We start from the raw sequence: 24683 nt of genomic DNA, 5'->3' as shown, positions 1-24683 counted from the left end.
GAAAGGGCCAAGCCCTCCTGTCTGATGGCAGTGATGGGTGCTGGCCAGTCCTGGGAAACAGGGCAAGAGCCAGGGTGGGGGCTGGGATAAACAGGGCAGAGGAACAGAAAGGAAAAGGGAATAAATAAATATAATGAAAGCACGTGGCACCAAGAGAGAAAATAGCTGGGAAAGGCTTAATTAGACTGTGGGCTGAGCACGGCACCACGGCTGGGAGAAATGTTTCAAAGAGGGGTCAGGATGAGGCACAACGTGGTTCATGGCAGAGTCAGAAAGCCCCAAGTGCCCCGTCCCACCTTCCCCAGACCCTCCAGCCAGGCAGGGACATAGGGGCCTCTGGTGGCCCCACCCCAAAAGCGGTACCAAACCAGAGTAGCAAGCAAGAAAGGGATCGTGACACCTCCGCCATCAGCCAAGCCCTTGTCCCACGACTGCTCTGCCCCACACCTGACTGCCCATCCCTGCCCTCGTCCCATGCGTCCCTGGGGTCAGATGCCAAGAGTCAAATCCTGCTATTCCCCACCACTCCCAGGCCCCCTCCACCATCCCTGGGCCATGCTATCACTCATATGACCATCTATCACTTGTCACCTGAGAAGTTGAAAAAAATCCCCCAGAAAGACCAGGGAAGAGGGGACAGGCTGCCTTAGCTGAAACAGCCATCCCAAAGGCGCAGGATCCCGGGCTCCCATTTGCAAAGCGTTTGCAGCTCCCAGCAAGGTCGGATTTTGTCCCTGAAGGTCAGAGCAGCTCCAGCCTGGCTGGCTGTGCCATCCCAGCGTGGGTTGGGTTTGCCTAGGGCTCAGTCCCAGATGCCGGCTCTGCTCCGGCTCCATCTGCTCCGGCTGTATCGAGGGGGCTTGTGGAAGTGCTGAACTCAGCCTGGTCCTGGCCCTGCTGCCAGGCTCGCTGCCCCAGCAGGATAATGCACTCTCCTCTCCCTCCCCAGCACCCTGCGGCTCAGCCCAGGAGAAAAACTGGTCCAAGATACACATGACAATGGGATGGGGGGCTCAGCTCACATCCCCAGATCCGAGCCACCCACCTCATGCCCAGTGGGGTGTACAATACAGCATCGTGCACCAGCACAAATCCTGGCCAGGGCTCCGCACCAGCGTAGAGGATGAGGCTGGAATACCACCGTGTCTCCCCCTGATCCTGCCCCATCCCACCTGCTGTCTCTGCTCCCCGACACCCAGAGTCCTGGCTCTGGGGCATCTCCAGAGCATCAGGTGGCAGAGAAGATCCTGGGTCCTGGACCTTTCACAGGATGAAGGATACCGACTGAGTCCCATGGGGAAGCTCTCAGCCCTCCCAGCTCTGGTTTCATCCTGTGCCCAGATACGATGGCACGAAGTAACCCCAGCCCCTGAGCCATGGGTCACCATGGCCATGATCTTGCACCCACTCCCAGCCCTTTCCCCCATCCCATCCAGCTCAAACAAAAAGCAAAGTCAGGACTTACCAAAGGGGACGGGGAAGCAAAGATCCCAGGCGAAGAGAAGGAGCGGGCAGCAAAAATCCCTTTCCTTCACCTGTTCCAGCACCAGAGCCTTCCAGGGGGACGACTCGAGCGGTGCCCGATTCCAGGACAGGAGCCGACAGCCCAGGGCTGGCTTTGGTTGGCGTTTGTCCCTTTGGCTTTTGCTTCCCCTTGGGGGTGGAGGAGTTGTTCCCTCCCCAGCGCCGCGTCCCACGGGCCGTCGAGAGGGACACTCCAGCAGCAGCGGGGCACCCGGGGTGGGGGGAGGTGGCTCGGATACGGGGGTACCCCCGGCACACGGGGTGCCAGAGGGGGAGGATGGAGGAGATAAGGCACGGAGGCGGGGGTGGGCTGGAGGCGAAGAGGTTGCAGCTGTGCTCACCCTCTGCCCCGGACCACACAGGGACGGAACGGAGGGGGAAAGTGAGAAGAGCGGGGAGGGCGGCCGGGGGCCGCCAAGCCGGAGCCCCAGCCCGGGTTTAACCCCAGCGAGGTGCAGGGAGGGTGAGAGCCGCGGAGGACTGACGCAGGATAGACAGCTCCTAGCTATGAATATTAACTACTTCCTCCACAGGGCAGGGCTGTGCCGCGTTAACTGTTTCCTAGGCACGACGACAGACAGCTGGACAGCCTGTTCCGTTCCCGCCCCCACCCCCGCACCGGTCCTGAAGCATCACCCCGCTGGATGAGACACCCACCCCCCCAGTTTGAGACCTCCCAGCCCTGCCCGGCTCCTGGGCGCCCCACGCGGCACACCTGTCCCCAAAAAGCAGTGACACATTCGGGACATGGATGTCCTTTCAGGCACAACGTGATGCTGTAACCCAGCCGAACTGCAAACTCAAACGGCTTGCTGGAGAGTTGAGTTCCTCCATCTGAAATAACACGCATCACAAAGAGTGGAAACCCACCCGCGGCCAAGGCACCAACCGCCGACTCCGTTTTCAGAACCCCCCTGCTCTGCCCTCGGCGCTGCATCGCAGTGTGGATGCACCAGCACCAGTTTTGGGGTGGCACGTGCCGCCCTGTTCCGTGGCGGAGGCACAGCACAGATTCTGTCCTTGCTGACCTCCTGTGATCGCACTGCTCCATCACAGGCAAAATCCACACTGAAATGGTACTGACTATTCACTGGTCCAGGTGACAGCGAGCCCATCCCGTGTCTGGGCCCCTGCCTGAATCCATGCTCAAGCCTCCTCGATTGATCCAACATATTCATCAAAAAATGAGGCTCCCCCCTGCTCTAATCCCGCAAATCTTGTGTTTCCTACACCCCCATGGATGACAGCAAGGGGATGAGAGCAGCATTTCCAGTCGGCCCCCTGACTCACAACCCCATTTTGCTCCCAAATAGTGGCACATGCCAAGTCAGCATCCTCCCAAAACCTCTGAGGTTTGCTTGCTTCTCTGTCTTTTTAATTTTTTTTTCTGGTTCCACAGCCACGGGCAGCCCATGGGAGGGCAGGTCGAGGGCTCCCTGCTCCAGCTCGGTTTCCCAGAGACAGCCCCAGCCCCTCTTGCACACGTTCAGGCAGGTTTTCACTTCAAGGATGGTTTTAAAAGGGAAAGAGAAGGGGCTGAGCTTCCACCAGCCCATCCCTCTCTCCCTGCATCCCAACCCTGCCTGGTTCCCAGTCCCAGCGGGACTGAACCCATCACCCCCCCCCCATCACAACCCCAAATATCAGGTCAGAGGATGGACCCTGCCCTGGAGCATCCATGCTCCAAACGAAATGTCTAGCCAAGCCCATGGATGCTCCAGCATTCCTGCCTTGGGGAATAACCAGAAGCAAGAGGGAGACACTCCCCGGGATCCCCATCCAGCCCACCCGGGTCCCCACTGCCCCCCAAAAACACCCAACCCCGCCGAGCCCTTACCTTGCGGCAGCCGAAGCAGAGAGTAGCAGAGAGGGGCGGGATGGGGAGGGGGAAGCAGATTCCTTCAGCTTTAGTCAGCTGGAGAAGAGGAGAGGAGAGCCAGTGGCTCCCCTCCCAGCCGAGCCCAGCCAGTGGACGGATCCAGCCGCGAGGGAGAGCAGCAGCAGCCGCTGGCAGCTCCAGCAATGGCTTTACCAGCTCTGGCCTGGTCCATTTGGTTCTCCGCCTCTGTGCAGCCTGGCTCACCCTCCTGGGCAGCCTCAGCCCCAGAGAAGCGGGGAGGATTTGACCCGACTAGGGAAGATGTACCCCATGAGATGCCCACCCTGCTGGGGGACCAACGGATGAAGCCACCCTGTCCTCGTGGCCTGCTGCCCCACGGAAAGGTGCAGGACAGATATCCAGCTCGATTTGGAGGGCTCCAGGACCCCTCAGCTTTCGCCATTGTGGGGTCAGGCTCTGTGTGACCTCCCATCCCTGGAGGGGTGGGATGCTCATCCCACTCCCCACCCCGGCCAGCCCTGCCCTGTGCGTGGGCTGAGCTGGAGGGGAGCCCACGCCAGAAGCATGACTCAAGTGGGGATTTAGTAAGTCTCCCTGCAGATGTTGGACTTGGCGAGGCCCCGGCTGCGCCCTTTCTAGCCCCGGTTAAAAAGGGAAGCGGGCAGGGCCAGCCTGCAGTAGGGAACTGGGATGGTACAGAGGTGGGAGGTGAGGAGGGGGACCAGATGTTGGGTGGAGCAGGACCAGCCAGGGTGGGTCCAAGGGAGCTGCTGGTCAGGGACACATGCCTGGCTCTTTTGCGTTATCTCGCATCACCCCAGGATGGCAGAGCCTGATGCCCTCTCACCACAGTCACATATCCAGAACCTGGGGACAACCCCTCCACCAGCTCCGATCCTGTTCTACATCAGCGTTGTTTTCTCAACAAAATCAAACCAAGCCATAGATGTTCTCCATCCAGCTTTGTCCACCCAGCTCTGCAGGACCCCAGAAATTGCTCTGTGGTCATCCTCCAATCAGCTGCAAATCCAGCAGTGCCACATCCAGCCACGGGTCTTCTCCTGCCTCCCTCGAGTCAGCCTGTCCCCCCAAGAAGAGGCACCATGGTGCTGGCAAAGCTCCTTCATCCACTCTGGATAGGGGACATCTGAACCCCCAAAACAGCCAAGGAGGAAATGCCCCATCACCACCCTTCAGCCTCCAAACCACCCTCTCAGCCACCCGATGGCTATGGCGACTGCAGCAGGAACCCACCACACAGCTGGCACCAACCCCAAAAACCCCCGAGCTCACCGACGGGCCCAGCCTGTGCCATGGGGGTGGTTCGCAGAGCGGTCCCTGCCTGCTGGACCCACCCGGGTCCTCTTGGCCAGAGAGCAAGATATGGAGGTTCAGATCCCCTTCTCTCATGCCCCCTGCCCTAGGTGAGCTTGGTCAGCTGGTGACCCTGCTGCAACTCAGTTTCCCCTTCCCCAAGCCCCCACGGATAAGCACAGTGGAGGCGAGTGGATCACCAAGACAGGCATCCACCTGCCCCTCCAGCTTCGGGGTTCCACAAAGTCAGCCCCACCCTATCAGGCACCCCCCCACCCCATTGGGTGACCCACGCTGAGCCAAAGCCACCAGAGAAAGGGCATCCACCTCCAGCGAGAGCGGCTGCGGCTGGCAGAGACACGGCACAGAGGGGACCCACCGTTTGGCAGCCGATCCCGATCCCGTCGGCCCGGGCTGCGGTGCCAGTCTGCAGGGAGCCTTGTTGAGCGGTAGGGACAGGCAGCGGCAGGGACAAGGAGTGGCGGCTGATCGCACCCTGGCGTAGGTCCCCGTGCCAGCCTCACCCCCCTCCGCCCCCGGCCGCCGCTCGCTCGCGCCTGGTGGTGCCAAAAATGTGGCGTGCAATTCCCTGACCAATAAGGCGAGAACAACCATAAACAGGGACACCTCTTGTACAACCGGGCACCGGGGTTCCCATCCTGGCCTGGGACAGGCTGGCAAAGAGGGAAAGTGCCAACAGACAGGCAGCAAGACAGAAGCCCCCCCGAGTCCACGCTGGCTCTCCCCACCGCTGTTCAAGGTGCCCCATGAGGTGACGGCGGGGAGAACCCCCATAGATGGGCCGCCTCGCAGCTGCCTGCGCTGGCACAGGTCAGAGGGCAGTCTCCTGCCTGTGGTTTCACCCTCCAGCATTCCCAGCTCATCCCCAAAGCAGGGCACTGTTTTCAAATCCAAGGTGCCCTCATTCCCCATCACCACCCTCCCGCAGGGAGGACGGCCCAGTTGGAGTATGGAGGGACCTCCACAGCCTCAACACCTACCGAGATCCCCAGGAGGGGACAGAGAGGAGCCCTGGGGAACCTCTGCAGCCCTGCAAGGGGCTGGAGCGCAGCAGCTCTGTCCCGGAGGGCAGAGGGGACACACTGTGCACCAAGGGACTTGGGTCTCTGCAGGAAGTGGGTGCTGCCAGCCAGTCCTGCCAGCTTGGGGAGGGGCAGAGCCATGGTCTGAGCTCACAGTGGGGACACGTCCCATCCCCTCGGGCCAGACTCACAGCTCCCCAGCTCCCTGCCGCATAGCTGAGCCCACACGTCACAAGTTGCCTGTTTACTGCCCCGTGCCAAGGCAGGTGTCCATGCCAGTTCCACGCAGCCACCCTGGCTCCAGCCACGCATTCCCACCATGAGCAGAGACCCCCTCACCCACCCCAGGTACCTAGTTCCCCCACCCTCCCAGACAGCCTGGTCGCCACAGCTCCCACTCGGAGCAGCCAGTGACCTTCAGGGACATCAGGGACCGCAGCTGTCCCTGCTCTGGGGACGCCTGTTCTGGACCAGGCCAGGAAAGCTCAGGCATCTGCTCGGCCACAGGTGCCTTGCTGCTGGGACCGGAGCCACCACCCTTCGACATACAAGTACCGCCTGTTCCTGCCAAGTGGGCGAGGGTGGCCGACCTCACTGCATCCAAATGGGTGCAACCCTTGAGAAGGGGCTTTTCTCAGTTCCAAGCAATGGGTGCGGACTCTCCAGGCCTCATCCCCCAGGGGAAACTGAGGTACAGCTACATCCCATCATGCTGGCACCATGAGAAAGTCGCTGGGAGACCTAATGGTCCCCCCATAAGGTCTCACTCCCAACAGACTCGGGGTTTGGGTTTCCCAAGCTCTAGGGCATTAACTGGGGCGGGATCCTGCTCTGTGCAAACAGGGCTTTGAGAGGAAAAGCACCGAAAAAAAAAGCCGAGCTCCCCGGCATCGCAGCAGGAGGGAAAGTCACGAGATCTTCTTCTCCCATCCCATGGTCACACTCCTCCCAGCAGCAGCTCTGCTGCCCACCGGTGTCCCCTTCCCTGAGGAGGGGCAGATTCCCATGGGGACACTTGGGCCACCGACCGCCCTGTGAGCCCTGACCTTTCTCCAGGTGCTTGCCAGGCAGTGGCGGCTCAGCCCAGGTGCCCTCCACATTGTCCTCACGCTGGATGTTGAAGTTCTCGTAGGAGTCCCACCGGATGAGAGGGTCAGATGTGTTGTAGTCCACGGAAACACTGGGCCCGTTCTCCAGGTGCTCCATGCCTGGGAAGAGGCAGGACAGTCAGTCAGGGAGACGATGGAGCCAGTGCAAGTGGGACAGGGCAGGAGATGGAGAGAAGGTACAGGCAAGGGAAAAAGGACAGGAGCCGCAGGCCAAAGCAGAAGCGTCATGTAGGAATGGGGGCACCAAGAGAGGTGGATGGGCACAGGATGTACATCAAGACCCACAAACAAGGTGTACAAGGCTGGCTGGGGCTTTTGGGATTGCATAGAGACAGGCAGACAGACTGACAGCAAGTGTGCCTAGGTCTGGACTTTTTGGCCAGAGAGTCCTCCGTTCCCAAGCACCCCCTCCCTCTCTTCCAGGCCAGCAAGTCCTGCAGAGAGCGGCCTCCTGTGGAAGACAGCAAAGGCAAAAGGGCATCCATGGGTGCTCCTAGACCAGCATCACTGCCTGGAACCCTCATCCCACCCTGGTGACAAAGGGACTGCAAATGGGGCAGGGGGAAGTCGCAAGGGAAGCAGCAGGGGATAGAGCTGGGGAGTGGGAATGGAGCCAGCATCCAGCTCCAAACTCCCATGGCAGTGAGCCAGCCGTACCTTGGATCTTCTCGGGGGCCGTAGGAGAACACAAACTCCACCTTGCCATACTCAGGGAAGCGATCATCTGGCAGGGAGAGAGCAGAGCAAAGTGACCATCTCCATCCATCCATCCCTCCAATGGCACCAGGACGGCCACCCCACACATGCCTGCTCAAGGCCGGGAGCTGGTAGGGGATATCCCAGCATGGAGCAGCGCGCCTGAGCCCCCAAACAACCCTGAGGCAGCTCATCTGCATCGGTATTGATTTTGGCAATGAAGAAGACGACACTGCCACCGGTCCCTGAGTGGTGTCGCACCCTGTGGACGGAGCAGGGGTGCCCTGCTTCATCGGGGGTGGATTTGCGGTGGGTACCCAGATGTCCCCACAATGGGAGCACCGTCAGAGGGGTGGGAGGAGGGGGTAGTTTAGAGTCAGGAGGTGCCGGGGCGGTTACCTCTGAAGGCCTCGTCCAGGTCCTCCTTGCCAAAGACGACGTCGAGGTCATGCACAGCACACGTGTGGAACTGCACGCGGAAAATCACGTCTCGGGTTGGGCTGCGAAACTTCTTGTGGTAACACTTCAGCTGCGGAGGGGAGTGGGGATGGGCTGTCAGGATGAGCCCCCAGAGCTGAGCAAGGCGCAAATGGGGGATCCAGAGGTACAAGGATCACGCGGGAGGCTGAGCAAGGCTCCTTACCAAGATATCACCCTTGAGGAGCAAGCCAGGCTCGATGGTGATGCAGATGCCCGTCTGACTGTCTCCTTGCACATTGCTGCAGAGAGGGACAGCAGGAAGATGTGAGCTGCAGTGCAGAGCCCCCCACAGCTCCCAGCACCACCTCAACCAGCCCCTTCCACCCAAATCCAGCCAGGAAAGGTGCGAAGCACAGAGCTGGCCCTTTCAGTGACAGAGGAGAGTCCTGTTCCCCACCCCAAGGGGCACCCATTCCCAGGGAGAGGAGGACAGGAAGGGGAAACTGAGGCACAGCTCAATGAGGGTGCTAAAAATCCCAGGTGGTATGACTAGGGTCCGAGCGCTGAGGCCAGGCTATCAGCCATCCACCCGGCTCCCACGAGCCAAGCAGGGGCATGGGACACGGAAGGAGAGCTTGTAGGGAAGGCTCTCCTCCCTGCCTCAGTATCCCTGCTGGAAGCCCTCCCTTCCCCAGGGTGCCGAGGGGCTGCCTCCGGGTGGTGGCGTCAGCAGCGGGGGATGAGGGAAGAAGGGAGTTGGATTTCACAGGCAAGATAAACCTGGAGTTTATTACTGGCGTCCCATAAACAGTCTATTAAAAGCTGAAAGGCGAGGCTGGGATGGCAGTAAATCTCAGCTAACGGGGACGCCGGCTGCGGGGAAGTGAGATGCTGGTTCAGGGAGGATGAGATGAGAATAACTCCAAAGCGAGGGGCTCTGCTCCCTCCAGGGGGTCCCAGGCTGGGATGTGGCCCCAGGGGAGCATCTAAGCAACTGGAGAAATCGGCTCCTGCTTCGCCTTCACCAGCACCGGCTCCCAGCAGCCGCAATGGAAAATGGCATTGGGGAAATCGTGGGCAGGTTAAAAAGTGCGAGGGGGGGAACTCGTTTTTGGGGGGAAAGAAAGAGGGCTTTTAGGACTGATCCTGGCAGGAGGAGCAGCTCCTTCAGCAGGGAGAGGAGAAATGCCTCCATCTCCCAGGGAGGTGTCCCCCACCCCTGTCCCTGTCCCCCGCTCCCTCCGGGAACACTCAGCCCGGGCTCCGCGCAGCCCCGGGCTCCCTCTGCTGATACGTGGAGCCACTGCAGCCCTCCCAGCAGAAGGACCCAGTACGGCCCAGTAGAGCCAGTTATCACCTCCGAGGAAAAGGAAGCCCCTTTTTTTCACTTCCTTGGACCCCAAACAGACTAAGCACAGGGCACCGAACAGCTGGGGACTCAGCCTCGACCCTCTCCATCTCCCCCTGCTTGGCGAGCGCCCCCGTGCTGGGGAGGAGGGAAGCCCCACGGCGAGGAGATAATTACTAGATCCCCGAGGTGTAGACGGGCTGCATGGCCTGGTAGATTTTCAGGAAGGGCCGACAACCTGGAAGACATCAAGGCGGGGAGAGAAGGCACGCTGCTGTTAGCCGGCAGGGCGGAGGGGCCGGGGCACAGATTAGTCACGGGGGAGAAATCCAAACAGGGAGAGAGCCAATGCAAACAGCCGCTCCCCACCCCGGCCAGCACGCACCGGCCATGGGCAACATCTGGGATGGGCAGAAAGGGATGCTCTGGATGGGGTGGGAAAGTAGGAAAGGCCCTATCCTATAGCTATAAGGGCTATACCCCAGTTTGGATCCTGTAGGACCTGGGGCAAGTGCGGGGCTGGGGATGGAGGTGGGATGATGGTCTCTGAGCAAGGGACCGCTTCTGGGTACCAGCACCAGTTGTGGTACTGCATCTCAAAACCCCATCCCAATGTGGTGCCATCCTCCCAAAAGCCATTGGAAAAGCTTTGTAACCCCGCAGCTAAGGTTAGTGTTCAGCACAGGGCAGGGGGACACCCCCAAGGGCATCTCTGGGGGAAAAGAGTAGTGCCCTGCTAATCGGAGTGAACAGTCCCCAAGAGGGAAAAAGAAATTCAAATTGCTGAGGAAATCACGGAAAATATCCCCCATGGAGAGCAAGCCTGGCCAGGCAGCACGGTGGTGTGTGAGAGGGGCACCTACCGCCTTTCGACTCGAAGTTGGGGATGCCGTGCATGATGACGTGGTGGAGGAAGAGGGGCTTGTTGTTCATCTTGATGCTGCCGGAGAGGAGCCCGCTGAAGTAATGGATGTACCTGGAAAGGGGACAGGCAGCTCAGGGGCAGGACCCACAGAGAAGCACCCTCCTTGGCCCCCTGCATCCGACCGCCCCAGCCACGTGGGCAAAACCCAGCCTGCAAACCCCTGCCAGGACCCACCTCTTCTGGGATGGCTGTCCCACCGGCACCACCTTGTCCTCATAGAAGCGCTTCATGGCAAACCTGTCCAGAGCCTGGTCAGCGCTGTGGACACGAAAGGGCAGATGAGGTTGAAGGAAAGCATCAGCACCAGCACTCCGCGCCCCTGGATGGAAGTCAGCAGTGGGTCCCAGGGCCAGGCCGGGACCACATGTCTCTCTCACCTGGCAGAGATGTTGCTGTAGTGCATGTAGGCAGCCACCACCACCCCCAGCCGGCCGCGGTTCCCCTGCGGACACACAGCAGAAGGGGTGTCATGGGGGCAACGGTGCCTGCAAGCACCCAGGCACAGCCACCCCACACACGGGCAGGCACACACCGGTCCCTATACGCGTGCACCGACCCACACGCACCCCCAACCCTTATAGACACACACCAATCTACATATTTATGCTGATATCTATCCACAGCCCAAGCCACAAAGCACCATGTTCTCTGCATCCCTCAGCCTCTGAGGCTGCTCAACCCCATCCCCACAGCCCCTCGGCCCCCGCAGCTCCCCGTCGCTGTGCACTCTGGGGACAAGGTCCATCCCACCTTGTTGTGCAGCACCACCACGTTGTGCGCCGCCGCGTTGAGCCACGTGTCCATGGCTTTACAAATGCTGCAGATCTTCTCCAGCGCCGGGGTGTGCAGGTCAGGCCACCCAAAATCCAGCACCTGGGTGGGAGAGGGAGGAGAGGGAAGGGGTTACACCCATGCTGGGCTCTGCCCCCTCTGTAGTTCCCAGCCTGCCAGCACACAAGGCCTAGGGCACATGCCCGGCGGGGCACCACCACGTTGCCCTGACGTGCCCTTCCCAGCCTCTTCCCCAAACCTACACCCCACTGCCCAGACCCCTGCCCTGGGCAGGGCCATCAGGGTCCCAGATCTCAGCCTTCCCCCCAGATCACTCAGCTCAGCTGCCTAGGGCTCCCCCACGCTCACGGGGATGATGCCTTAGGGAGGTCTCCAAGAAGCCCCAAAAGCCAGGTTTGGGCTGGGGGCAGAGGGGGTTAAGCTGAGACCCCACAAACTCATTGAGAAGTCCCAGCACTTTCCTCCAGGTTCCCCACCGCCCCGCTCCTCCACCAGCCAGGCAGGATAGAAAGGATGGCTGTTCCTCCCCAAACAGCCTGCAGCAGGGAGCTGGTCCTGCAGACAGCCCTGCCCCACCCCCCTCTGCTCCCCATAGCTGTGACCCACCTTGGGGTGAAGTTTGCTGACATCGTGTCTCCGCTCAGAGAGGTTGAAAAGCTTCAGGAAAGAGGAAAACAGAGTGAGGGGACACCCTCCTCCCTCGCTGCCACCTCTCACCTCTTCCTTACCCCAAAGCCTCCCCACAATCCCCCGTGAGAGGCTTACCCAGACACATTAATCCAAGTAACACCTCGCCACGGGGCAACACAATGGCCAAAAACTCCCAGGGGGTCCAAAAAGGACCAGAAAGCTTCAAGGAAGGAAAAAAATCTATCCGTCTTGGTGCAAAGACCCCCCTCACCAGAGCCAAGCCCAGACAGGGTCAATGACGCATCACCCCAGCCCCTTACCCAGCCTGGTGGGGACCTGGCCATGTCACTCACCACGTAGTTGTCCCCATGCTTGGACTTCAGCATGTGGGCCACCTCGCGGAGGTTGCTGCAGAAGCTCTGCTCCTCGGCTGCGCTGGGGTAGGAGACGGCGATGATCCGCTCCGTGATGTACACCAGGTCCAGCTCGCAGCTGCTCTCCATGGCCGCCGTCAGGCTCATGCTCCTGGTGAGGGAGGGGACTGCCGTCAGGACGCGGCATGGGCAGGGGATGCAGTGACCCTTCCCCACCCTGCATAGCCCCTGGGATTGAGCAAGACAGGCTGGGACACATGGGGACGCAGCAGCAGGGCTGCCCACAGCATTTTCCCTGCTCCCAGCCCTGTTGGGGTGTCTTGGGGACTCCAAGTTGGGGGTGGTGGGTCATAACCCCCATGTCTTCTCCATGGGGAGCACCTCCCAGCTGCAGCACATCTGGAGAAGCAAAGTGTTGGCAGGGTGGATGTTCACCAGAAGGAGAAACTGAGGCATCTACCTGGATGTTTTGCGGCGTGACTGCCCGCTCCAGGGGGATTTTGCGGCATCCTAAAGAACCAGAGAGGAAGAGTGAGTTACTGTCCTGACCCAGCCCGCAGCCTACCCAGGGGTCCTGCCAGAGCCAGGTGTGATGGTGCTGCCGGAGCATCCCACCCTCACCACGCTGCAATGCACACCGGAACACCCCCAAAATCTTGCTGTCTCCAAATCCCACCTGCTAAGCATCCCAGTGGCACCAAACAACTTGATGGAGCCATCATTCCCCCACCATGACCAGCTCTCGCAACCCCCAGCACAGCTGGGACCAGCCACCACAGGCACTGCGGGGCCAGTGCCTTGGCACAGGGTCCCAGAGGACCTTTAAGGAGGATGCTGTGGGTGGGGGGACGGTCTCAGGCATGTCATGGGCCTGCTGGTCTCAGCCAGGCTCCAGGCACACACCTGGCAGTACAGAGCGGCTTTGGCCCTGCCCAGAGCAGGGGCAGGGGCCGGTTCGCTGCCCAAGCGGCGGCGAGGAGCCAGCCAGGCACAAGGGTTTGCTTTGGCCCCGGCTCTGCAGAGCTGAATGCTGGGAGGAAATGTTTGAGCTCTCGGAGCAGGAAACTTCTATTTATGCATGTTCTCCAGCCTCAAGAATTTCATCTGCAGCCGGTTCGCTCAGTGACTTCATGACCTCAGCCGAAAAACAAAGCAGCGCTTCCAAAAAAAAACGCTAAGGAAAAACACACTCACACCTCATTAGTTTCAGTATCTCCAGTTAATAAGCAGGAGTCATTTAAAGACTCATCTCACGCAGGCGGCACGTCCTGAGACCCTGGAAGGATCTGGAAACAAGAGATGCGCCTGCAGCTGGCTCCCGGGATGCCCCTTTTGTTCCTGGAGCTGCAGGACCTGCTGCCACCCTCCTCCGGGCTGCAGTATCCCACAACCCGCACACCAAAGGCAATGAGACGAGGTGAGAGAGGTTTTCGCGGTGCCCTTTGCCGACCACCTCCCACCCAGCAGGGTTCCAGGGCTGCTCCCGCAGGCAGCCGGCGTCACTCTCCATTGGCTTCATGCTCCCCTCTCAAGGTCAGGCTGCCCGACGGAGCAGAGCCAGGCTCCACAGCCCACGGAGCCTGGGGACAACAGGTCTCCCCTCCCAGCCAAAACGGCTCCAGGAGGCGGCAGCTCTGCCCGAGTGCCCAGGTTGTCTTCTGGGTGCCCCAAATCACCTGCTCACCCCAGAAACCCCCCAGCATTGCTGGAGGCAAACAAGGAGTTAAAATGCAGTAAAATGAAAGGTAAAACCCTCCCTCAGCAGCACCAGGAGCAAGCTTGAACCCACCAGTGACCAGGACGGGATCCCCATGGCGGGTTCTGCTCTGCCCCAGACCTTCATTGCGGGAGGCGTCTGGGGTCCCCCACCCACACCCACCAGCCAGGGAAGAGCCATCAGCCCCTGTCACCCTAACCAGCTGCAGCAGCCTCCCAAACCGCAGTCTTGCCCAACAGAGGGGCTGACATGGGACAACCGGGACTCGCCACATCTCTCCCAACTGGGGAAACTGAGTCACGGAAGGGTGAGTGAGGCAGGGACGCCAGAGGCCCTCTCCCTCTCCATACCTTGACAGTGGCGAGACCCTTGCTAATCCATTTCCATGGCATGGTGGCTCCGCTCCTGGCACCCTCCCGGCCTGGGGGAGTGGGTGCCTGTGGCCAGGGCCCTCCAGCATCCCCCGCCCAGGCAGTAGCCCCCCAGCTCTGCCCCGCTCCCCGCCCCGATATAACCGCAGCCGCGCTGCTGCCTCTGCTGCCAGCCCCTGCACGAGGAAGAGTCAGCCCGCGATCAGCTGATAGGAGCAAGCGCTGGCATTATTAAACACTCCCGCCCATCACCAGGCTGAGGGACCCTGCAAAGGTCCCCTCTGGAGCAAAGACCCCAGCCAAGCCAGTATGTCCCAGTCCAGCCCAGCACAGGACACGCTGGTCCCAGCCACATTGGGTTGAAGACCCCCTGGCCAGACAGGCTGGCTCAGCATGTCTCCAGGCTCTGGGCAGCATCCGAAACCCGCAGGTCCCTTCTGCCTGGAAAGGGTGATGTGAGGAACGAGAAAGGCTGCAGAAACATCAGGAAACTTCCCCAAAAGAGAGTAAAGCCATCAAAAGGGGCTCCTGACTCTCCCACTGGATTTTTCCAGCTGTGGACACTCTTTCTCCCGTTTGGAGAGAGATTAGAAACACACCCCGGACAACCAAAGGATGGAGCAAAGCTGGCTCCCAGGTGAGGAAGGCTTTTCACCCTCTCCTTTGTGGGAACCGCTCTGCCTCCATCCCTCGGGTCCCAGCCACGGAGCACAGGGAGGCCAGCAAGCTGGCTGCGGGCAGGGGGAAGCCGTCCGCGTTGATTTTGGCAGGGCGTTTGTCTAAACTGTCTTAGCAATTTCATGTCCACAGATTAAAAAACATATCCCCAGCTCCAGGACAGGAAAGCCGGCTCTGCAGCAAAAACCCCGGCCCTGACTCCGCTGGGCTCCGCCACCGCCTCTGCCACCGACTCCGGGCACCTTGCCTGGCCTTTGGCGTGGCCACCATCACCTTGGCTGGCAGGGTCGGGGGGTCCCAGGGACGTTGGGGGACCACGAGGACATCCAAGGCTGCATTTTGGCTGCAAGGGGGGCTTGTGGTAATGGGACAGGCACAAGCAACCCCCTGGAAGGTGGGAGTTGGTAGCACTTACCGGGGCATCTACCTGCTTCGTGATGCTCTCCCCTGGGGACGGCTGCAGGCAGGCAGGCAGGAGGAATGGGAGGGTGAGAAAAAGGCAAGCAAAAAAGAAGGGAGAGAGAGATTGAGCGAGAGGCACACACACAAAGCGGAGGCCGGGGTCAAAAGTTCCCTCCTGGCTATTTCTGGCCCTTCCTAGGAAGTGTACCGTGGTCCTGTTTCCTTCCCTGCTCGTCAACATGTCCGCTCTTCCTAAAGGTCAGGAATCCCTCGAAATCCAAGCACACACTCGGGGCGATGTTCTGGTACCGAGAATGCTGCCATCCTGCCTCCCAGCAGGTGCCCCCTGCGCTGGACCACTGTCGCGGATGGGGAGTGCTCGGCCGAACCCTGCGTCTGCTCCATGATGGGCACCCAGTGCCCTCCACACCTCCGGGATCCCATCCAGATACTCTATGGTCAGACCCCACAGCCAGGAGGTAAACAACAGGGTGAGCACGGCATAGCCCCACACCCAGCCTGGCCGCTGGCCACCGGCAAGCCCAGCTCCCCGAGATAAACCCGGCCCCAGGGGCTGGCAAAGGACCCCAGTGGGAGCAAAGCAGGGCTCTGAGATGCTCAACAAAGGGGCAAATTTGGTGACACATTGCTGGAGACCACAGAGAGCTCTGAAACTGGGCTGGGAACGGGAATTAAGTTCCCAGGGTGGGGGAGAGTGTCCAGATCCCAAATATAGGGAGTAAGGGACAGACCTCTGTGCCTGAGGACAGCTGGTTGGGGTGTCTGGGGGTGACGCAGCAAAGAGACTCAGCTGGATGGCTCATGGGGGTCTTGGGACCAGAGAGACAGCGGGGACCCGCAAGACCAAGCTGTTCCAGTCCCAGCAGCGGGGCTGCAGCTGCCATTTCCAGCCCACGGGACAGGGCAAAGCTCTTTCGATTTCCTCCCATAGCCGCAGTAACGGTCCCAGCTCGAAGCCAACATGTTTTTGCTGGTGATAAGTGCCCGGGGAGGCTGGCAGGGGCAAGGGGTGCAGGCAGAGATTAAACCCAGGGCAGATAACTACCGCGGGGCCCCGAGACGGGCAGCACACTCCCGTCCCGTCCCTTCCCCTGGCTCAGGCTCACATGCTGCTCTCGTGAGCTCACACAGGCCATCCCCTAAACTCATTTTTCGGGTGAGACCCTTGCCTGGCTACAGAGTGCCAAGTCCAGGGCCCCACATGGGGCCCTGAGCTGAAACCCTGCCAGAGCCTCCTCTCCCCGGCGCCTGCCCCAGCAAGCCTTGGCACATGTCTGGAGCAAGAAGGAAGGGCGGCCGCACTGGCCCCAGGCAGTGCCAGCCTCCCTGCCGCCACGTGCCCGCTCTGCCTGCCGCCACGGGCACAGCCGGAATGAGGATGGGGCAGGGGGGCTGCTCCACCAGCAAGATGCTGTCTGGTGGGCACCACCACACCACAATTCCCAAACCTCTGCCCTGGGGATGGTCCTGCTCCCAGTGCCATCCCATCCCCAGAGCCCTGCTGTGACCCAGCACAGTGCAGCAAGGGAGCACGGCTTTCCATCCAGTGCCCCCACGCCCGTCCTCCCCCAGGATGGGGTGTCTGGAGATGAGGCTTCCAGCTGTTTTCCGGTATCCAGAGAGGACAGAGCGGGAAGGGCTGTGCGTCGCCGCAGCCCGGGCTGCTCATTAAAGGTCCCCAGGAGAGACAAAAGAAGAGGGTGACAATAACAAGGGACGTGAGCACGCGGCCTTGAACGCCCGGAGCCAAAGGCACATCTGGTAGAGCCATCTCCGGGTGCACAAGAAACCGCTCCGGCTCCAGCCAGGGAGGAGAGGCCCTTGGTGCTGGGGGACCCCAGAGCCCAGGCTGGTCACGTCCCATCTGCCTGTCCCTCCCCAGCAACCCTGCAATTCTTTTCCCTGAAAGCTCCAGCTCTAGGAGTCCCGTGATGGCTAGACTGCCTCAACTCATGCAGCTTAGACGCAGGAAGCCTTGCAGCCAGCAACACTGGGATGCACAGCGCCAAAATAGGGGGGTGCCATTACCCCCAGCACAGGACCCCTGTGGTTTCGGGGGAGGGGGACTCACACCCTGAAGCCCCCAGGCAAAGAAAGCCCCATGCCCAGTGCAGAACAGGGGATCCCCTCCCACCCAGTGTCCCCAGAGCCCTGCGGGCCACCCACAGCTCCGGGAGGGCTTACTTACCAGCTCATAGTTGACAACAGGGGAGCAGGGGGTCACGGCCTGCAAGGAAGCAGAAGAAGGGTCAGGATTAGTCCCTGCAGCCCCCAATCCTGAGCACAGGGCATGGGAAGAGTCCAGTCTGCAGCATCCCTCCACCCCAAGTAAACTTAGCACCCACCCAAGGGGGTGACAGGGGCAACACATGGCCCATGGTCCTGTCGCCCCAGGAGGGAGCACCAGCAGTGTCCCAAGGTCAGGGCCGGGCTCCCAGGTCACGGGAGCGGGCTCAGGGCCAGCGATGCCATTTATCCTCAGCCAGGGAGCCCCAGGCGGGCACAGCCCGGGTAGGCACAGTGGGGTATGGCACGGCACGGGGTGGCTGCCCGATGCCAAGAGCTCGTCCTGGAACAAAACCCAGCCTGGCCTCGTGAGCACTCCCATAGCCGCCAGCTGAAAAGCCCGGCTCTTGTTACTTTAATTACCAGAGGCAATCACTGACAATTAACCTTGGGTTTTGCGTGCGCCCCAGTCCGCCGGGAAGCAGCAGCACACCAGGGTGGGAGAGGCAGTGCCTGGTTTGGTGGTGCCAGGGGCAGCGGGAACAGCTGCTCCAGCCCCGCGTTGGCCCGGAGATGCCGGCGGTAGCGGGTGGCTGTGATTCGAGGCATCTCGCCCCCTCCATGTGTCCCCAGGAGCGGTGACCCCCAGTCAGCCATCCCCTGCCCCTTCCCAGCATTGAGCCAAGGTGCCAAATACCGCTCAGGGGCTGGTCCCCCACAGCGGCGGCACGGGGACCCCCTGCGCCCCACTCAGCCTCCCCTGCCCTGGGCCATAAAAAGCAGGATTTGCCCCAAGCACCCCACTCAGAGCACCCGAATCCCACTCCATCCCTGTCCCCGCAGGCTGATGCCCAGCGCCCGCCCCCTCCCCAGCCACCAGCCTGTTCCCATCCCGCCTCCTTGTTTTCTTCAGGGGTTATTCCTCCTTTTCCTCCTCCTCCTGCTCCCTTCCCCTGTGCATTATTATTATGATTTTATTCTAATGCAGAAACGCTTCCATAAAAGGCCCCTTTCCCTGCCCCGCAGCGCTGGCCCCACGCCAGCCTCCCTGGAATGTTCTCCGGCAGTGAGCCGCAACAGACGGACGGGGCCAGCGAGGGCTGTGCCGTACTCCGCACCGTGCCCTGCACGCCACCACACTCTTCCTCCCAGGGATGCTCAACCGTGGGCCCCCCGCCCTCACCCAGCCCCTGCTCCTGAGGCTGGTGATGGAGGAGATGTTCAGCATTCCCCATGGGGCACGCTGGTCCCACAGACAGGTACGGTCCATGCCCACTCCTCCTCTGTTGTCGGCACCAAGAGGTTTGCAGACTACGAATGATGCTTTGGCTGGAGAAAGGAGAAAACTGGGGTGCCTGTGGTGGAATCCCCTGCCCTAGCGGATTCTCTGATATCAAATATGGGCTTGTGTTCACCTGACATCACTACTCCCATCCACAGGAGACACCAACCCAGGCTGTGTGGCACTCTCTCATCCCAGAAAGGCAGTTTTACAAGGACAGCAGGAATGCAACGCTGTTTTCAGCTTCCGTCCCTCTCTCAAGTTTGGCTCGCACATGCCTCAGGTTCAAGGCAAAGAGGGATGACACTGCGTCGGGCAGCAGACCCCTCCCTAGGGAAGCCAAACTCCTGACCCAGGGGTGCGGGAGCATCCCTCCTGCCCCACAGGACCAGGAAGAGCATCCCTCTGCATAGGACCACAGCGAACCCCAGGACCACTGCCACCTCTGTCCCCAGAGACCCTTGCATCCCCCAGTGCTGGGAGGCGTGGGAGAGGCAGGGGGATCTGCACAGCCCCAGTCTGGGCTTCGCCTTGCCGCGGCAGACACAGCAGCCTTTCTTCTCCCCCCTACCGGTGTTTGCATTCCTGCTGCATGGCCCCCACCGCCACGACCCCACCGCCTGGCAGCCCTGCCCAGGAATGCGAGGAACGAGGCGCAGCGGGGCTGCCACCCACCCCACCAGCCCCCCACGGCCCCCCAGGTCGCAGCCCCATCTCTCCCAGCAGCCACATCCCACGAGCCGCTGCCTTGAGACTCGCGTTTTGCCAAGCAGCGAAATCAGTTTCCCAGCAAACGAGGCCCCACAGCCACGAGTGATGTTGACTCTCTGATGTCTTGTAAAGGGCTGGGCACACCCTGCAGCCTTGTCCTGCAAAGCAGCAATGGGCTTGCTTGCTAATAGCCAGCTGTCACTGTACCTAGAGAAACTCCATACCCTGAAGATGTCAAAGCCCAGAAGTAAACACCTGGCCGGCAAACCCCTGGCAGCCCCTGGCCACACCGTCCTAGGGCAGAGAAGCCCATGGGAGCCCTTCTCAACCAAATCCCATCGGCTGCAGCTCAGCGACCAGTCTCTGCACCCCAGATCCCTGCTGGGACGTCGGCACCAGTTCACAAGCACTGAGTGAGGCTGGAGGGATGTAGACATCCACCACGTACTCAATGATGAGACACCCCGGAGCCTTCTGCAAGCTGCAACCACCGCCCACATCTCCCTCCACTTCCTCCCTCAGCAAAATAAACCCATCACCATGTCCTGCTCCAGCCAGAGCATCCCTGCGAGTTGTAGCCCCAGCCTGTGGGATGCCGGTGGGGCTCAGAGGGGGACAAACGTCTCCATGGAGGAGCAATCCAATTCAGAGTGGGCTGGGTCAGTGTGGCACCGGGCACAGGGCAGGCTAGGGGAGCACAGAGGTCACCTCCACCCAGGCTGCCGGAGCCAGGCGAGTGCTGGCCCACAGCCCATGGCATGGCCCGCCTGGCTGCCGGTGGATGATGCAGGCCCATCTCTGACGCATATCCCTTCCTTTGGGTGGTGTTTTTTGTTTTTCCCTTCCCCAGGAGCTCCGATAAACATTCCCCAGCCGGCCGATATCCGGGCCAGTGCTGACCCTTGCGATACCGAGAGCAGCCGCAGCACTAGCCACCTCAGCTCTCGCGCGGACCCCAGCACGCTGGAGCTGCTTCCCACGGCCAGACACCGAGACACTGGCAAGCCGGCCCGGCTGGTGTGGTCAGAGCCGGAGATGTGCTGCCAAAAGAACCCTTCCTGGCATCCTGGACCACCTCCACAGCAAGCCAGCATCAGGCAGGCACGGCCCTCCTGGCCCCTCCACCCAGAAAGGATGTGGACCTCAAAAGAGGGGAGCAAGGCACTCTACTCCCTGCAGCCCCTAGGAAGGGGAACCCCTGCCTATACCACCCTACGGGCTGGAAACAGAGTTCACAAAGAGGACAGTGACTCAGTGGCCAGATTGGTGTCCCATGGGATGACGCTGGGGTGGCACTGACAGAGGCCATGTGGAGCAATGCCAGCTCAGCCCATGTCACCCCACAGGGGACCTCGTGGGGTCCTACGTCACCCCACGGGGGACCGCTTCCTCCCTAGGAAGGTTGCCTGAGCTTTGTGCCACCCGCATCCCAGCTGGACTGTGCATCACCTCCTCATGCACACCAGGGCTCTCTGCTCACCCCCAGACCCTGTCGCAGGCAGGAGGGGTTCCTGGGACAACCATGGGGCACAGCACCCCCTCATCTATCCCCAGCCCCTCCAGCCCTGCCACAGCCACCAAGCCCTGCTGAACCCCCTCTTAGCCATGGTGTGGGGCAGAGGGGGAGCCCCACTTTGGCACCCCACAACAGAAGGCGCTTTAAAGGGACAAGAGCAAGTGACAGGTTGGGGCCACCAAGCTGGGGACATCGGGGAAGGTGTTCTCCTCTCTAGCACCCCTGTTCCCCCCTTCCTGGTGGGACCAGCCACCTTCCCCTCTGCCAGCCATAAGGACTACAGGGTCCAGGCTCAGGAATCAGGTCCCCCCTGCCAACACCACGTGCTGCCTGCTCCTGCCCTCACATTTCTCACAGTTCCAGCAAATCTCCTGTTTATGCAACCAGTCCCAGGCGGCGGGAGGACGGCATGTTTCCATCTGCACCCGCTCCCCCCTCACCCCAGCTCCACCCTGCCCGCCACAGCCCCGGTGAGCGATTCACAGGAGGGCTGCACCAAGCCCTGGCCCCCCGGAAAGGGGGCAGCACCCTGGCACTGCACAGCCCCTCTCTGCCCCCAGCAGCACTCAGGGGCTCTGCTGCTTTTGGGGTTCCTCCCCTCAGGCGGGGTAACTGGCGGCTGTGCCGAAGGGCCGGGGAGAGGCTTGGCCAGCGGCTTGGGGTGAGTCAGGCTGGGCTGACGCCGGAGCGCAGAGGTCTCGCCGCTCCCAGGCTTCCCTCCGAGCATCCCCGTCCCGCCCCGTAGCTGAGCTGGGGACTGCGACCATGCCATCTCCTCCAAGCCGGGATGCCTGGCAGTGCCTGTGCCAGGGCAGAGGCCACCGGGCTGCATGCCATCCTGCCCCTGCATTGCCCAAGAGATGCTGGTGGCACCCAGGGAGGGTACCACACAGCAAAAAGCCACCACCGTGCCAGGCACGTCCCCTCAGCCAGGATGGGCCCCATCCCCTCTGTCTCTCTCCCCAGTCCGTCCCCAAGGAACCACCCCATGGCCTGTCACCGCCAAGAAGGCGGCAGCAAGGCCAGGACAGAGGTCACCCAGTGCGCCCAGCCCTGTAGATTGGGACCGAGATACTGCAGGGGACAGCAGCTGCTCCACCCTGCAGCTGCCCCAGGGGCCACCATCGGCACCCCAACACACCCAGGGACCCTCAGCACAGCCGGGAGGGTGGTGGTCCCTGGAAGGCCACAGCTGGCCAGGCCAGCAGCCCCCGGCACGGGGAGACAGGATGGGACAGGGAAGGCAACACACAGAGAAGCTCCGAGGGGTTGCGACGGAGGCGGCAGCACCAAAATAGCCCTGGTTTTAACCCAAATAAGGGCAGGTCCCAGCTCCAGGGGGGTTTGTGTAACTGGCCCCAGGATCACCAAGTGCCAACTAGGGGAAAGCAGCCTCCTCAGGCCTGCTTGGGGAAAAACGGGGGGTTTTGGGGTCAGGAGGGGGAATAGAGGTGCCTCCTCATGCCAGGACAGTGGCTGGCCCCACTCTGGCAGTGGGAGCTGGCTCAGCACAGGGCCAGCCACGGGCAGGGATATGCTGTACTCCAGTGCCTAAAAAGGCAACATCTGCCGGCAGCGGGTCTGGATCCGGCCCCGCAGGCCAGTGCCTGCCTGGCACTGGCCCCACAGCCCCAGTCATGCCCCGCTGCCAGCACCCACCCGTGGGCGCTGCCACCCCACCGCAAGGAGGGACATCCCTCACCCCGGTCCCACAGGGGTCCCACAGCCAGCCTGCCCCCAGGGATGGCGTGGGGGTCACCGCCCCCCTGCACCCAGCCTGCCCCCAGGGAGGGCACGGGAGCCTCCCAGCCCCTCATGGACCCCCCAGCCACAAATCATCCGCAAGGACTGGCTGGGGAGCAGCTCCCGCAGCAGGAATTGGCCAGGAATGGAGTCACACTGGGATTGGCTGGGACCCAGTCTGTTGCGAGAGGCTTCACTAGGATTGGTCCATGCACAGGCTCTTACATGGGATTGGTCAGTGCATGGACTCTTACACGGGATTGGGCAGCAACTAGATTCTCACTTGGGATTGGTCAGTGCTTGGATCCTCACCTGGGATCAGTCAGTGCTTGGATTCTCACCTGGGATCAGTCAGTGCATGGATTCTTGGAGGGGCGTGTTCAGTGCATGGATTCTAACATGGGATTGGACAATACCTGGATTCTGTCATGCGATTGGTCAGAGCACTGATTCTCATGCAGGATTGGTCAGAGCAGTGATTATCAAGCAGGATTGGCCAGATCAGGGATTCCACCACAGGACTGGTCAGGGCATGGATTCTCACATGGGACTGGTCAACAAATGGATTCTGATGCAGGATTCATTGGGGCACGGGTACTTGTATGGGATTGGCCAGCACACGGGTCCATGAGCAGGTGGGTTGGCCCATGCGGGATCCTGCCCCATGGGTTCTCCCCTGCCCCATGAGTCCCCTCTGCCATGCTGGGGGAGCTCTGGGTGAGCCCCATCCCCAGGGACAGAGACCCAGCCCCGCTGCGGGCAGTGGGCTGTCCCATGGCATCAAGGCACCCACCAGCCCTCACAGGGTCATGACTCGCCATGAGGGGTAGTTGAGGTGCCAAAATAAGCCCTGGCTGCCTTGGGACAGGGGGTCTGTGCCCCCCAGCACCCACCCCAGGGGCTCCCCTCAAGGGGAAAAGCCCCGAGCAGACAGACAGTGGGGTCAGCGATGCGTCCCCACCCCACAGGACAGAGCTGAAGACACCAGAGTGAAACCAAACCCTGAGCAGCACCCCTAAAACTGGTGGTTTCCACCTACGGGGTCAGAGGGGGTGTGGGAACAGGAGGAGGAAGCCGTGACAGAGCCCAGGGCTGCTCTCCTCCTGGCACAACAACACCCATCGGGGTGGCTCCAGTGCTGATCAGGGGCTGCTGGCACTGTGACAGGAAGCCATGGGGATGGGCTGCAGGAGGCCAGGCCTGGGCCCGTGGCAAAGCAAGCAGGAGGGTGGCCCAGGGCAGGCCACAGCTCTGCTCTGGCAGCCCCCTCAAACAAGCCAGGGTGCAAACAGACCCCTCAGCTTGGGATCCCAAAAGGGGGGTGGATGGGAGGGGCACAGCCCCAAGTCACAGGGCCCTGCCCGGGAGGTCAGCACCAGCCCTGCCCTTCCTGAAACCGGCCAGCAGCGATTGCTGACCCAGAGGCTTTGTTAGAGAGGGAGTGGGCTGGGGGCTCCTATTCTCCTGATCCACTTTCAGGATGGGTGCCACCCCCAGGGATGGCTTGACTCCAGGTGGGACACATACGCTGTCACCACGCTGTAGGGACACGGGGTGCCCCCCAGCACCCCCAAACTCATCATGCAGCAGATGTCACCCCAACAACCTCCATGAGGACCCGGGGGGTGCAGCCACCGTCACCCCCTGTCCCTGCCAGCCACCCCTCAGCACCCAGAGCGGAGTCATCAGTCCCGCATGGGCGGCAGACCCCGATGGCAAGCGGGATCGGCCACGGATGCCCCGGGAATGGAGCAGTTCTCTTTTTTTTCTTGTTTTCCCCTTAAAACCAAGAGGGCTGATGCCTCACTCGGCCGTTTCCTCTCCCAGGAGCACAGCCCAAAAACATCTGCGCCGGGACCTGCCCTGCCGGATTTAACCCTCTGCGGGCCCGACGGCGGCGAGGGGCCGGGGGTCCCTGCCCGGGGGTGGGGGCTGGCACCCGCCGGGGCTGCCGGGCTCCTCGCCACTCATTAACCCGGGGTTTAACCATTGACGGTCCCG

General features: G+C 61.4%; 1 protein-coding gene across 1 annotated transcript in view; it reads right to left on the bottom strand.

Moving 5' to 3' along the window:
* The window catches only part of TNS1 (tensin 1), a 58724-nt gene that overhangs the window by 24510 nt on the left and 9531 nt on the right, over window positions 1-24683 (bottom strand). The window contains 15 exon segments of the mRNA XM_086616160.1: window positions 6768-6929; window positions 7488-7503; window positions 7505-7554; window positions 7926-8055; window positions 8170-8245; window positions 9472-9532; window positions 10158-10270; window positions 10394-10477; window positions 10597-10661; window positions 10970-11092; window positions 11618-11668; window positions 11995-12166; window positions 12476-12525; window positions 15197-15238; window positions 17393-17431. Of these exon segments, the coding sequence (XP_086472286.1) occupies window positions 6768-6929; window positions 7488-7503; window positions 7505-7554; window positions 7926-8055; window positions 8170-8245; window positions 9472-9532; window positions 10158-10270; window positions 10394-10477; window positions 10597-10661; window positions 10970-11092; window positions 11618-11668; window positions 11995-12166; window positions 12476-12525; window positions 15197-15238; window positions 17393-17431 (1234 nt within the window).

Source organism: Tauraco erythrolophus, chromosome 8, assembly GCF_009769465.1.
Source record: "Tauraco erythrolophus isolate bTauEry1 chromosome 8, bTauEry1.pri, whole genome shotgun sequence".
In the NCBI taxonomy this organism is placed as follows: Eukaryota; Metazoa; Chordata; class Aves; order Musophagiformes; family Musophagidae; genus Tauraco; species Tauraco erythrolophus.
Note: the sequence above shows the minus strand (reverse complement) of the source record. Positions and strands in the feature narration are given on the sequence as shown.